This window comes from Oncorhynchus nerka, linkage group LG14 (genome assembly GCF_034236695.1).
Source record: "Oncorhynchus nerka isolate Pitt River linkage group LG14, Oner_Uvic_2.0, whole genome shotgun sequence".
NCBI lineage: Eukaryota > Metazoa > Chordata > Actinopteri > Salmoniformes > Salmonidae > Oncorhynchus > Oncorhynchus nerka.
Window position 1 is genome coordinate 98658045 of NC_088409.1, and position 11572 is coordinate 98669616.

General features: G+C 39.4%; 1 protein-coding gene across 1 annotated transcript in view; it reads right to left on the minus strand.

The window, feature by feature from the left end:
• The window catches only part of LOC115122149 (serine/threonine-protein phosphatase 5-like), a 36337-nt gene extending 25126 nt beyond the window's left edge, over positions 1-11211 (minus strand). Inside the window, exon 1 of the mRNA XM_029651344.2 lies at positions 11088-11211. Within this exon, the coding sequence (XP_029507204.1) occupies positions 11088-11196 (109 nt within the window). The 5' untranslated portion in view covers positions 11197-11211. The remainder of the gene's footprint in view (positions 1-11087) is intronic.
• Positions 11212-11572: the final 361 nt, after the last annotated feature.

Here is an 11572-nt window from a genome sequence, read left to right on the forward strand (position 1 = left end):
CAGGATTTCTGAGGCTACGTTTTCCATGATCGCCTTATATGGCTGTGAATGCGACAGGAATGAACGGACACTTTATCTTGTTTCCCCAAGGTCTCTGCAGCATTGTGACGTATTTGTAGGCATATCATTGGAAGATTGACCATAAGGGACTACATTTACCAGGTGTCCCGCTTGGTGTCTGCGTGGCAATCGGTGCGCAAAAGTCAGGTCCCGGTATTTTTCCATTCAAATCTCAGAACAAACCAGGCTACAAGGACGGTGCTTTCAATGGAGAGAAATATGACAAACCACCTTCAGGATTGATTCAAACAACGTTTTCCATGTTTCAGTCGATATTATGGAGTTAATTCGGAAAAAGTTTGACATGTAGGTGACTGAATTTTCGGTTAGTTTCGGTAGCCATATGCATAGTAACAAAAGGGAACGATGTGTCCTACACAAGAATCTTTCAGGAAAAACTGGACATCTGCTATGTAACTGAGAGTCTCCTCATTTAAACATCTGAAGTTCTTCAAAGGTAAATTATTTTATTTGATTCCTTGGCTGGTTTTTGTGAATATGTTGCGTGCTAAATGCTAACGCTAATGCTAAGCTAGCTATCACCACTCTTACACAAATTAGTGATTTTCTCTGGTTCTAAAGCATATTTTGAAAATCTGAGACGACAGGGATTGTTAAGAAAAGGATAAGCTTGAGAACAGGCATATTTATTTCATTTCATTTGCGATTTTTAGAAATCGCTAATGTTGCGTTATGCTAATGAGCTTGAGGCTGTAGTTACGCTACCGCATACGGGTTTGGTCGGACTATGAGGTTAATGCCAAAATCAGTTCTTTAAAATCAATTTTCAAATGTTCCGAGCTAGCCCTCCTGATGTAGTTTGACCCCACATGGACTACGACAGTGTCAGCTCCCGGCATCTGTGGTAGAACAGTCGGAAGCAGCCTTGTGATGTCCTGTACTCATTCTCCTGGGTAGCACAGGGGTTTTGCCTTGGGGACCGAGATGTTTCTCACCATAGAGCTGCCTATGATGACAGCTGGTGAATAGGCCAGTCTCTCAGGTAGCCTCGTGGTCTGATGAGGGTGGGAGCTCCGAGGATCTGAACCCGAGGTAGAAGCCACCGGAGAGGGAGACAGAACTGAGGACGAAGACGCAGGTACCTCCGGATTCAATCTTCATTGGGAAGCCACCACGGACGAAGGTGCCGGAACCTCTTGATCCAGGGCAGCAAAGCGGTTTCTGGTATGTGTCAGTTCCGGGCTCAACATCTCCATGGAGACCCCCGTTGCCAGAGGACGCCTTCTTCGACTTCCACGGCGAGTGACGTACCTCCATGGCTGGTTGGTTGGGTTGAGATCAGCTCTGTTCTCCAGGGAAGGGGGAGACCCCTTCGGGGATGGAACCCTGCCTAGAACCGGCCAGTCGGCTGTGGAAAGCCGACACGGCGGCAAAACTTCCACCAGACCAGAGCGGCATCCGGCTACTGGGGTGGAAGAAAAATAAAAAGTAGGTGGGCTTGGATTCCCCAGTAGTTTATGTAGGTTTGCTACATTGCTTGCTAAGAGTAGCTACTTCGCTCCTGTAGTCCTCCACAAGCAAGCAATTGCTTCCCGGAACATCGTCCCGGAACAAAGCAAAGTGCAGCTCCTGCAACGTTGGAAGCATCCAATAGCTGCCTACGTTTGAGACTGCCGAGCCAGCTAATCTAGCTCATCTTTCTGCCAGGATCCCGGGACAGATAGTTCATGTTTCAGCCTTCGACAACAAAGATACGTTGCGCCCTGATGACGTCAGTGTCAGGTGATTAGGTGCAGTGTAGCTTATCAGGGTACAAGTTAATTACAAACTTCTGGAAAAAAGCTATAAATGACAATTCATACAGTAATAACTGGGAGCTTTTGAAATATTAGGTTGGAAAATATGGGAGTATTGATGCCAAGACGAGGAGAGCTGAAGAAAAAAGTTTAATTACAAAGATCACTTCTTGTTAAAAAGCCTGTTGAAAGTCTCTCAGAGGAGGACACATCTGTTCTGTTTGAGGTACAACACAAGTTGGATGATATGTATGAACTGAAAGCAGAAGGGAGCCTTTGTCAGATCTAGGAAGAAGTGGCTAGAGAAGGGTGAACAAAATGCTTCTTGTTTTTTCAGGTTAGAAAAACACCACTCTCAAAATAATACAATTCAACAATTAAATATGACTGGTCTAATCACAGATGATCCCAAATTAATTTCTAACTTTAGTTGCAACTTCTACAGGAATTTATATAGTTCTAAGTATTGTGAGGTTTCCTCAACTCTGTTTCTTTGACTCTCTGGGGGATGTGGAATCAATTGGGGCAGCGGAGGGGGAACAGTGTGATGACCCTATTATAGTTGAAGAGATCATTTATTCTATTGAACACCTTACAAATAATACATCTCCTGGGACTGATGGTATATCTGCTGAGTTTCACAAACTGTTTCTCAACAGTTGTCCCCATTTCTGTTTGAGGTATTTTCTGAAAGCATTGTAAATAATGCTCTCCCTCCCAGTTTGACTCAAGGTTTGATTACATTTATACCTAAGCCCAAGAAAGACTGGCTTCTCCTCCATAATTGGCATCAAATCTGTCTGCTCAATAACAACTACAAAATATTGGCCTCTATATTTGCAAAAAAGAATGAAAGCAGTCAATTATAGAGGAGACTCAATCTGGCTTCATGAGGAATAGACATATCTATTAATATCCGACTGGGGTTAGACCTTATTGACTATTTTGATCTAATCTTCGAAGATAGACAATAAAACTTTGATATAGAAACTCATGTTCCACTCTTTCTCTCCCTTGAGAAATTTGGATTTGGGGAATTCTTTTGTAGTACTATAAAAACTCTTTAAATGAAATGGGAACAGTTCCATAAAATGGGACGTCTACTAGATTTGATTTGAAAAGAGGAACTAGGCAAGGTTGCCCGATTTCACCTTACCTCTTCCTGCTTGCAACACAACTTCTTACAAGTTCTGTTAAATCCTGCAATTTAAAAAAGGGATCTCTATTGCTGACAAGAAATATTATCATTAGTCAGCGTGCAGATGACACCACCCTCTTTTTGAAAGACGCTGACCAGATACCTAGAGCAGCCGATGTGATAAATTGTGTGAATTGTTTGCTGTTAAAGACCAATACCCTCTATATGCAATATTTCAGTGGAGGAAAAAGTAACATACCTTGGGATAACCATAAAGTAACATACCTTGGGATAACCATAAAGTAACATACCTTGGGATAACCATATCTAAGGATCAACATGAAAGATGTTCATTAAACTGTCTTACCTATTATTGAAAATAACAAAAAGAAGTTAAGCCATTGGTTGCAGAGGGATTTATCCTTGAAAGGTCAAGTATTGCTTTCTAAAGCAGAAGGTATATCCAGACTTACTTATGCAGCCCAGTCCCCTACACGCAGCCCAGTCCCTACACGCAGCCCAGTCCCTACACGCAGCCCAGTCCCCTACACGCAGCCCAGTCCCCTACACGCATCCCAGTCCCCTACATGCAGCCCAGTCCCCTACACGCAGCCCAGTCCCCTACACGCAGCCCAGTCTCTACACGCAGCCCAGTCCCTACACGCAGCCCAGTCCCTACACGCAGCCCAGTCCCTACACGCAGCCCAGTCCCTACACGCAGCCCAGTCCCTACACGCAGCCCAGTCCCTACACGCAGCCCAGTCCCCTACATGCAGCCCAGTCCCCTACATACAGCCCAGTCCCCTACATGCAGCCCAGTCCCTTACATACAGCCCAGTCCCTTACATGCAGCCCAGTCCCCTACATGCAGCCCAGTCCCCTACATGCAGCCCAGTCCCCTACATGCAGCCCAGTCCCCTACATGCAGCCCAGTCCCTACATGCAGCCCAGTCCCCTACATGCAGCCCAGTCCCCTACATGCAGGCCAGTCCCCTACATACAGCCCAGTCCCCTACATACAGCCCAGTCCCTACATCTTGACAACAAAATAGGTAAAGCGGTTGACCAAATGATTTTCAACGTCATCTGGAAAAATCGTACACATTATATTAGGAAATCTGTCATTATGAACACATATGAATATGGTGGTCTCATATTTTTTTGATTTTCCTACTTTGAATAATACCTGAGATAAATTGGGCTAAACATTTCTTAAGGAATCCAACTTCAATTTGGAATTTCATCCCTCATATCTTCTCCCGATTTGGTGACTTCAATTTTATGTCACTTTGTAACTATAGTAACTATAACATTGATGAGAATCCTAAAAAATGATCTGCTTTTCATAGACAAGTATTCTTAGCGTGGTCGATAATATATAAACATAATTTTTCCCCACATAGGTATTTCGTTTGGAATAATAAGGATATGTTGTATAGAAACAAGTCTTTATTTTTTAAGAACTGATTCAATAATCATATCCTACTGGTGAGTCAACTGTTTAATGCAGAAGGATTGTTAATCAATTATGAGTATTTAAAAAAAAAATCTAGTTACAATATCCCTGTTACACCTAGAGAGTTCTCCATAGTCTCTGATGCTGTTCCATCTGGAACTCTCATGTTATTTATAGGTGTAGCCAGACCTCACCTTGTTGACCTACCTTTCGCTTAATCCAGTTGACTATCCAATAGAGATCATGTGTTTCTCCTTGTTCCCTCAGAACAACAGATCTATACCTGCTATTTCAAAGGGATATTGTATCTATTCCTTATTTCACAACTTACTGGAATACATTTGTCAATAATATCCCATGTGAAAAAATACCTGCTTGTTAACAAGGTCAAATAGGTCGCTTTTCAGAATGATCCATAAATATTACCCTGAAGAAACTCAAAAAAGACATTAACTACTTTTTATGTTGAGCATCCAGAAACATTTTTTTGCATTCATTTTGGCATTGTCTACATGCAAAAAAAAAATATGGAAAGATAAAACTATGAATATAATTGTTAATATTCTTGATGACTAGTTTTTTTTTTTTTTATGGGAGAATGTGCTCCTCGGTTTCCGTTTTAAAGTCTTTGTATAATCTGTCATTTGTTGTACCCCCTAGCATATGCTATCATTGTCTGTTTGTATACTTCTTGTATGTGGACTGTTTTTTCTGCCATATATAGAAACATGATGGTTGATATGACAATATGCAGACACATGCACATCGAGTTATGGCCATGTATCTAGCTAGCTATTTCAAATCAGTGCACTTCAATGTTTTGGCAACAACTCTGTGATTTTCCTTGGACAATAACTAAACTATCATCTAGCCAGGATGCGATGTCAACCTATTGACTTGGTATCCTGAGTAACAGGTGACCAACTGCAGGATAATACTGATACCGTTATTACTTATATATATATATATATTTTTTTTTTTTTTTTAAATAAACATGCTATTTCAATCAGTGCACTTCAATGTCGAGTTGCTTCCCACCGGGAACTGCAGGCCGCCGCCCCTTGCAGGCCGCCGCCCACCACCGAAAAAAAAAAAAGAGTTTACTGAGTTACCGTTTATATAAAGGAACTCGGTGGATTGAAATAATCCTGTAGACACTAATCTATTTACGTCACATTCCTGGGAATACAGATGCTGGTCACAGATACATTTTTTTTTTTTTTAAGTAGGGCATGGATCAGAAAACCAGTCAGTATCTGGTGTGACCACCATTTGCCTCATGGAGAGGGACACATCTCCTTCACATAGAGTTGATCAGGCTGTTGATTGTGGCCTGTGGAATGTTGTCCCACTCCTCTTCAATGGCTGTGTGAAGTTGCTGGATATTGTCAGGAACTGGAACAGGCTGTCGTACATGTCGATCCAGAGCATCCCAAACATGCTCAATGGGTGACATGTCTGGTGAGTATGCAGGACTTGGAATAACATGGACATTTTTCCTCCTTCCACTTGCTTCTTCCATTTTTGCGATAATGCTGCAATTAGTTGGTTGTCATTTTGGGTAGAGCAGACGTTTACATATATTTCTTTAGCTGCATATGTGACATAACTCCACCAGTCCTATTTATGATATAATTTACAAAGATATACCTTATTAAAATAATGTTTGTTTTCAATTAGTAGACTTGAGTTTAACCACAATAATTGTTGTATTATTTGTTCTGTCTTTTCTTGGTGGAATAAACTGAAATCGCAACCAACTTTCTATTGCTTGTTTTAAAATAACTATATTTTGGAGATTATTTCGTTTTCAAATAACTGAAAGTGAGAGTTTGTCATCTGAATAAAGGGGAAAAAGGCCATTCTTGAACATGGGGTGAGACATTCTTACTAATCTGCTAGAGAACCAGTTTGGATGGAAGTATAACTTTTGTATTGCTGACACCTTTAGTGAGAGGTCTAATGCTTTAATATTTCATCATTTCTGCCCTCCAAATTCATATTCATTATATAAAACAGGCCCTTTTCAATTTTGTCTAGCTTGCCATTCCAAAAACAGGTTACTAGGTGTAAGCAAGCCCGTAAGCAAATAGGTAAACTGGGATATGACTAAAGAGTTCATCAGGGTAAACTGGGATATGACTAAAGAGTTCATCAGGGTAAACTGGGATATGACTAAAGAGTTCATCAGGGTAAACTGGGATATGACTAAAGAGTTCATCAGGGTAAACTGGGATATGACTAAAGAGTTAATCAGGGTAAACTGGATATGACTAAAGAGTTCATCAGGGTAAACTGGGATATGACTAAAGAGTTCATCAGGGTAAACTGGGATATGACTAAAGAGTTCATCAGGGTAAACTGGGATATGACTAAAGAGTTCATCAGGGTAAACTGGGATATGACTAAAGAGTTCATCAGGGTAAACTGGGATATGACTAAAGAGTTCATCAGGGTAAACTGGGATATGACTAAAGAGTTCATCAGGGTGAACTGGGATATGACTAAAGAGTTCATCAGGGTAAACTGGGATATGACTAAAGAGTTAACCAGGGTAAACTGGGATATGACTAAAGAGTTAACCAGGGTAAACTGGGATATGACTAAAGAGTTAACCAGGGTAAACTGGGATATGACTAAAGAGTTAACCAGGGTAAACTGGGATATGACTAAAGAGTTCATCAGGGTGAACTGGGATATGACTAAAGAGTTCATCAGGGTAAACTGGGATATGACTAAAGAGTTAATCAGGGTAAACTGGGATATGACTAAAGAGTTAATCAGGGTAAACTGGGATATGACTAAAGAGTTAATCAGGGTAAACTGGGATATGACTAAAGAGTTAACCAGGGTGAACTGGGATATGACTAAAGAGTTAATCAGGGTGAACTGGGATATGACTAAAGAGTTAACCAGGGTAAACTGGGATATGACTAAAGAGTTAATCAGGGTAAACTGGGATATGACTAAAGAGTTCATCAGGGTGAACTGGGATATGACTAAAGAGTTCATCAGGGTAAACTGGGATATGACTAAAGAGTTCATCAGGGTAAACTGGGATATGACTAAAGAGTTAATCAGGGTGATTTGTCCACAACTAGACAGGTATTTTCCTTTCAATGGTAGCAAGAACTCATTTTTTGCTAACATTCTAAGAACATGTACTGTGGTGAGATCCTTTTTTGCTAACATTCTAAGAACATGTACAGTAGTGAGATCCTTTTTTGCTAACATTCTAAGAACATGTACTGTTAGTGAGATCCTTTTTTGCTAACATTCTAAGAACATGTACTGTGGTGAGATCCTTTTTTGCTAACATTCTAAGAACATGTACAGTAGTGAGATCCTTTTTTGCTAACATTCTAAGAACATGTACAGTAGTGAGATCCTTTTTTGCTAACATTCTAAGAACATGTACTGTTAGTGAGATCCTTTTTTGCTAACATTCTAAGAACATGTACAGTAGTGAGATCCTTTTTTGCTAACATTCTAAGAACATGTACAGTAGTGAGATCCTTTTTTGCTAACATTCTAAGAACATGTACAGTAGTGAGATCCTTTTTTGCTAACATTCTAAGAACATGTACAGTAGTGAGATCATTTTTTGCTAACATTCTAAGAACATGTACAGTAGTGAGATCCTTTTTTGCTAACATTCTAAGAACATGTACTGTAGTGAGATCCTTTTTTGCTAACATTCTAAGAACATGTACAGTAGTGAGATCCTTTTTTGCTAACATTCTAAGAACATGTACTGTGGTGAGATCCTTTTTTGCTAACATTCTAAGAACATGTACAGTAGTGAGATCCTTTTTTGCTAACATTCTAAGAACATGTACAGTAGTGAGATCCTTTTTTGCTAACATTCTAAGAACATGTACTGTAGTGAGATCCTTTTTTGCTAACATTCTAAGAACATGTACAGTAGTGTGATCCTTTTTTGCTAACATTCTAAGAACATGTACAGTAGTGAGATCATTTTTTGCTAACATTCTAAGAACATGTACAGTAGTGAGATCATTTTTTGCTAACATTCTAAGAACATGTACTGTGGTGAGATCTTTTTTGCTAACATTCTAAGAACATGTACAGAGCGTCTGCTAAATGACTTAAATGTAAATGTAATGTAAATGTACAGTAGTGAGATCATTTTTTGCTAACATTCTAAGAACATGTACTGTTAGTGAGATCCTTTTTTGCTAACATTCTAAGAACATGTACAGTAGTGAGATCCTTTTTTGCTAACATTCTAAGAACATGTACAGTAGTGAGATCCTTTTTTGCTAACATTCTAAGAACATGTACAGTAGTGAGATCATTTTTTGCTAACATTCTAAGAACATGTACAGTAGTGAGATCCTTTTTTTGCTAACATTCTAAGAACATGTACAGTAGTGAGATCATTTTTTGCTAACATTCTAAGAACATGTACTGTTAGTGAGATCATTTTTTGCTAACATTCTAAGAACATGTACTGTAGTGAGATCATTTTTTGCTAACATTCTAAGAACATGTACTGTAGTGAGATCCTTTTTTGCTAACATTCTAAGAACATGTACAGTAGTGAGATCCTTTTTTGCTAACATTCTAAGAACATGTACAGTAGCGAGATCCTTTTTTGCTAACATTCTAAGAACATGTACTGTAGTGAGATCCTTTTTTGCTAACATTCTAAGAACATGTACTGTGGTGAGATCATTTTGGGAGGGGGGATACAGAGGACGTCCACATCCTGTCAGAACATTTTATTGGTAAACTACACGGTAATGTATTTTTGAAGTGATCCAATACGTAATATAGTATACGTATCATAATTTGGTTTTAATCCAGAGAGGTTAGATAATCCTCCACACCCGTCAGGTTGATGGATTCTTTTTAACAACATTTAAGAGAAATAAGCTTCTTGTGCATATGGATCTGGGGTCTTATTTCAGCTCATGAAACATCACTTTACATGTTGCGTTTATATTTTTTGTTTGTTGTATATGCAGGCGAAGGCTTTTGATTGTAATCCTGTTGGCCATATAGGTTTTAGGACCCCAAAAAATACACCAAAACGGTCTTCTGGTCCACCTGCCACCTTCACCCCAAACATATTTACACGTGATTTAACCTCAAGCAAATGGTACTATGGCTGCCATATTTGTTTTTGGACATCATATTAGATTTGAGGCTACAACTACGGTGGCTCCAAAGATCATCTGTGGTGGCCACTGACTTCATGACAAGGGTAGGGGCTAACTTTACAAAAAAAGGAACCTTGGACCACAAAAAAAAAAAACATGTCTGAGCCAACGTGTTTTCCTTAGAGCTGATTACAATTAGCCACAACGTTTAAAGAAAACACGTGCAACTGTATGTCAGGCAGCATTAAATGAGAGGAAATTTGACTTGAAAGTTGTCTATTAAAATCAGCCACCAAAAAGTAACGCTTACATTCATAAAAAATATTCATAGTTGGCATTATATTTACAGGTCTATATTTCAAATATGCACCAACCGCTGTTTGTTTGTGTATAAAGGACAGACAATAAACGACTTGCGTTCCACATTTTAGAAATATCAGAGCTCGCAATATTGGGTTACATGATCGCCCCTCCAGCCAAGTATTATTCTGTACTTCCGTCACCTTTTTCAACTGGAGAATATAAATACCTATGTTGAAAATGTTTACCACACACACACAAAGACATTTAGGAGCACAACGAAAAATATTTTAGATATTAAAAAGCTAGAATCCACTGGTGCTCGTAAATAAATAAATAAAATTAGGCGCATATGCGAGTAAAATGGTCGCACTGTTGAGTGCCCTGGGGGTGTGTCAGAATAGCTATCAATTTAACCCCTTTTGAAGGAAAATATTTTTTACACAACCATCTATTTTATAAATGAGAGACATTAGGGATGTGAAAAAATACATGTTGATGTTTTGTTCTACCGCGGCTATGGGGTATCTGGATTTGGGGGCCTTGCCACTTTCCTATTAAGCTAACTTTAGTAGCGATGTGATTTAGGGTTATTATGTGCAAAGTGTATGATTAAGTGTGAGACAGGTTTTTTTCCCTCCAATCGTTAAATATATGACGACGGGTGTCAACTTATTAAAACTAAGACAGTGAAATCATGTTGTTTTCTAAGGAACAGTAACTAGCTAGCGAATGAATGACTTGACATGGCCTGTCTGTGTGCTACTGACACAATACCGACTTGTTTCGCGTGAAAGACATCTAGAACATTCTGGTCGGTGTCATCGACATCAGTTAGGACATACTGGATAATCACAATGATCAATATTACATGGAATATATATATTTAAATGGATCGTTTTCTGTTTTCAAGAAGAACCAAGTTGCGACGACAACACAACCACACGACTGTGAGGCACGTTTTCACGAGTGTGTTAGCGGGTATGCTAACTAGCATAGCAACAACTGTCCACTGTAGCAAAGCGCCGTTTAGCTAGCTAGCTGATAGCATAGCAACAACTGTCCACTGTAGCAATGCGCCGTTTAGCTAGCTAGCTGATAGCATAGCAACCGGCTCATGTGTGCTAGACAAATCCACCGTTGTTGCCCATATGAAAGGACACTGAATTTTGATCATTACAGACTTTGTCCAGATAGATTGAACGATAACGTTAATCTAGAACCACTTTACGGGGTTGTTGTCAAATTACCTTTAAAGCAATTATTCGCCTTCTCCTTGAGTTTCTCTGCATTTTTATCTCCCTCCGCCATCTTCTCTCTGCTGCTGCCGCTTGCGGATGTTGCCGTATCGTTCGCCATTAACAGTACAGTCGCAAAGTGCGCACGTTGCGGATCTATGGTCGCAAACTTCACTTTTCCACTGAGCCCTGATCTCGGGTCAGTTTTCAATCGCTCCACTGAAGCGTGAACTGTCTGTGGTAGTAGAGTTGTCCTAATTTGAAAAAAAAACAAAAAAAACATTGACACTAGGTTTTAACAGAAATAAGCAGAATTTTTTTAAATTTTAAATAAGTTAAACTGAAATAATAAGTAATTAGTCTACAATGAAGGAACATATTGGAATTGCTTGGCCAAATTTCACATACACTGTTGCCATCTGTCATTTCATGTTAATTTATAATAAAACAACAAGCTTTACTATTCTGTATAGAGAACCTATGCTGGCTCATTATTA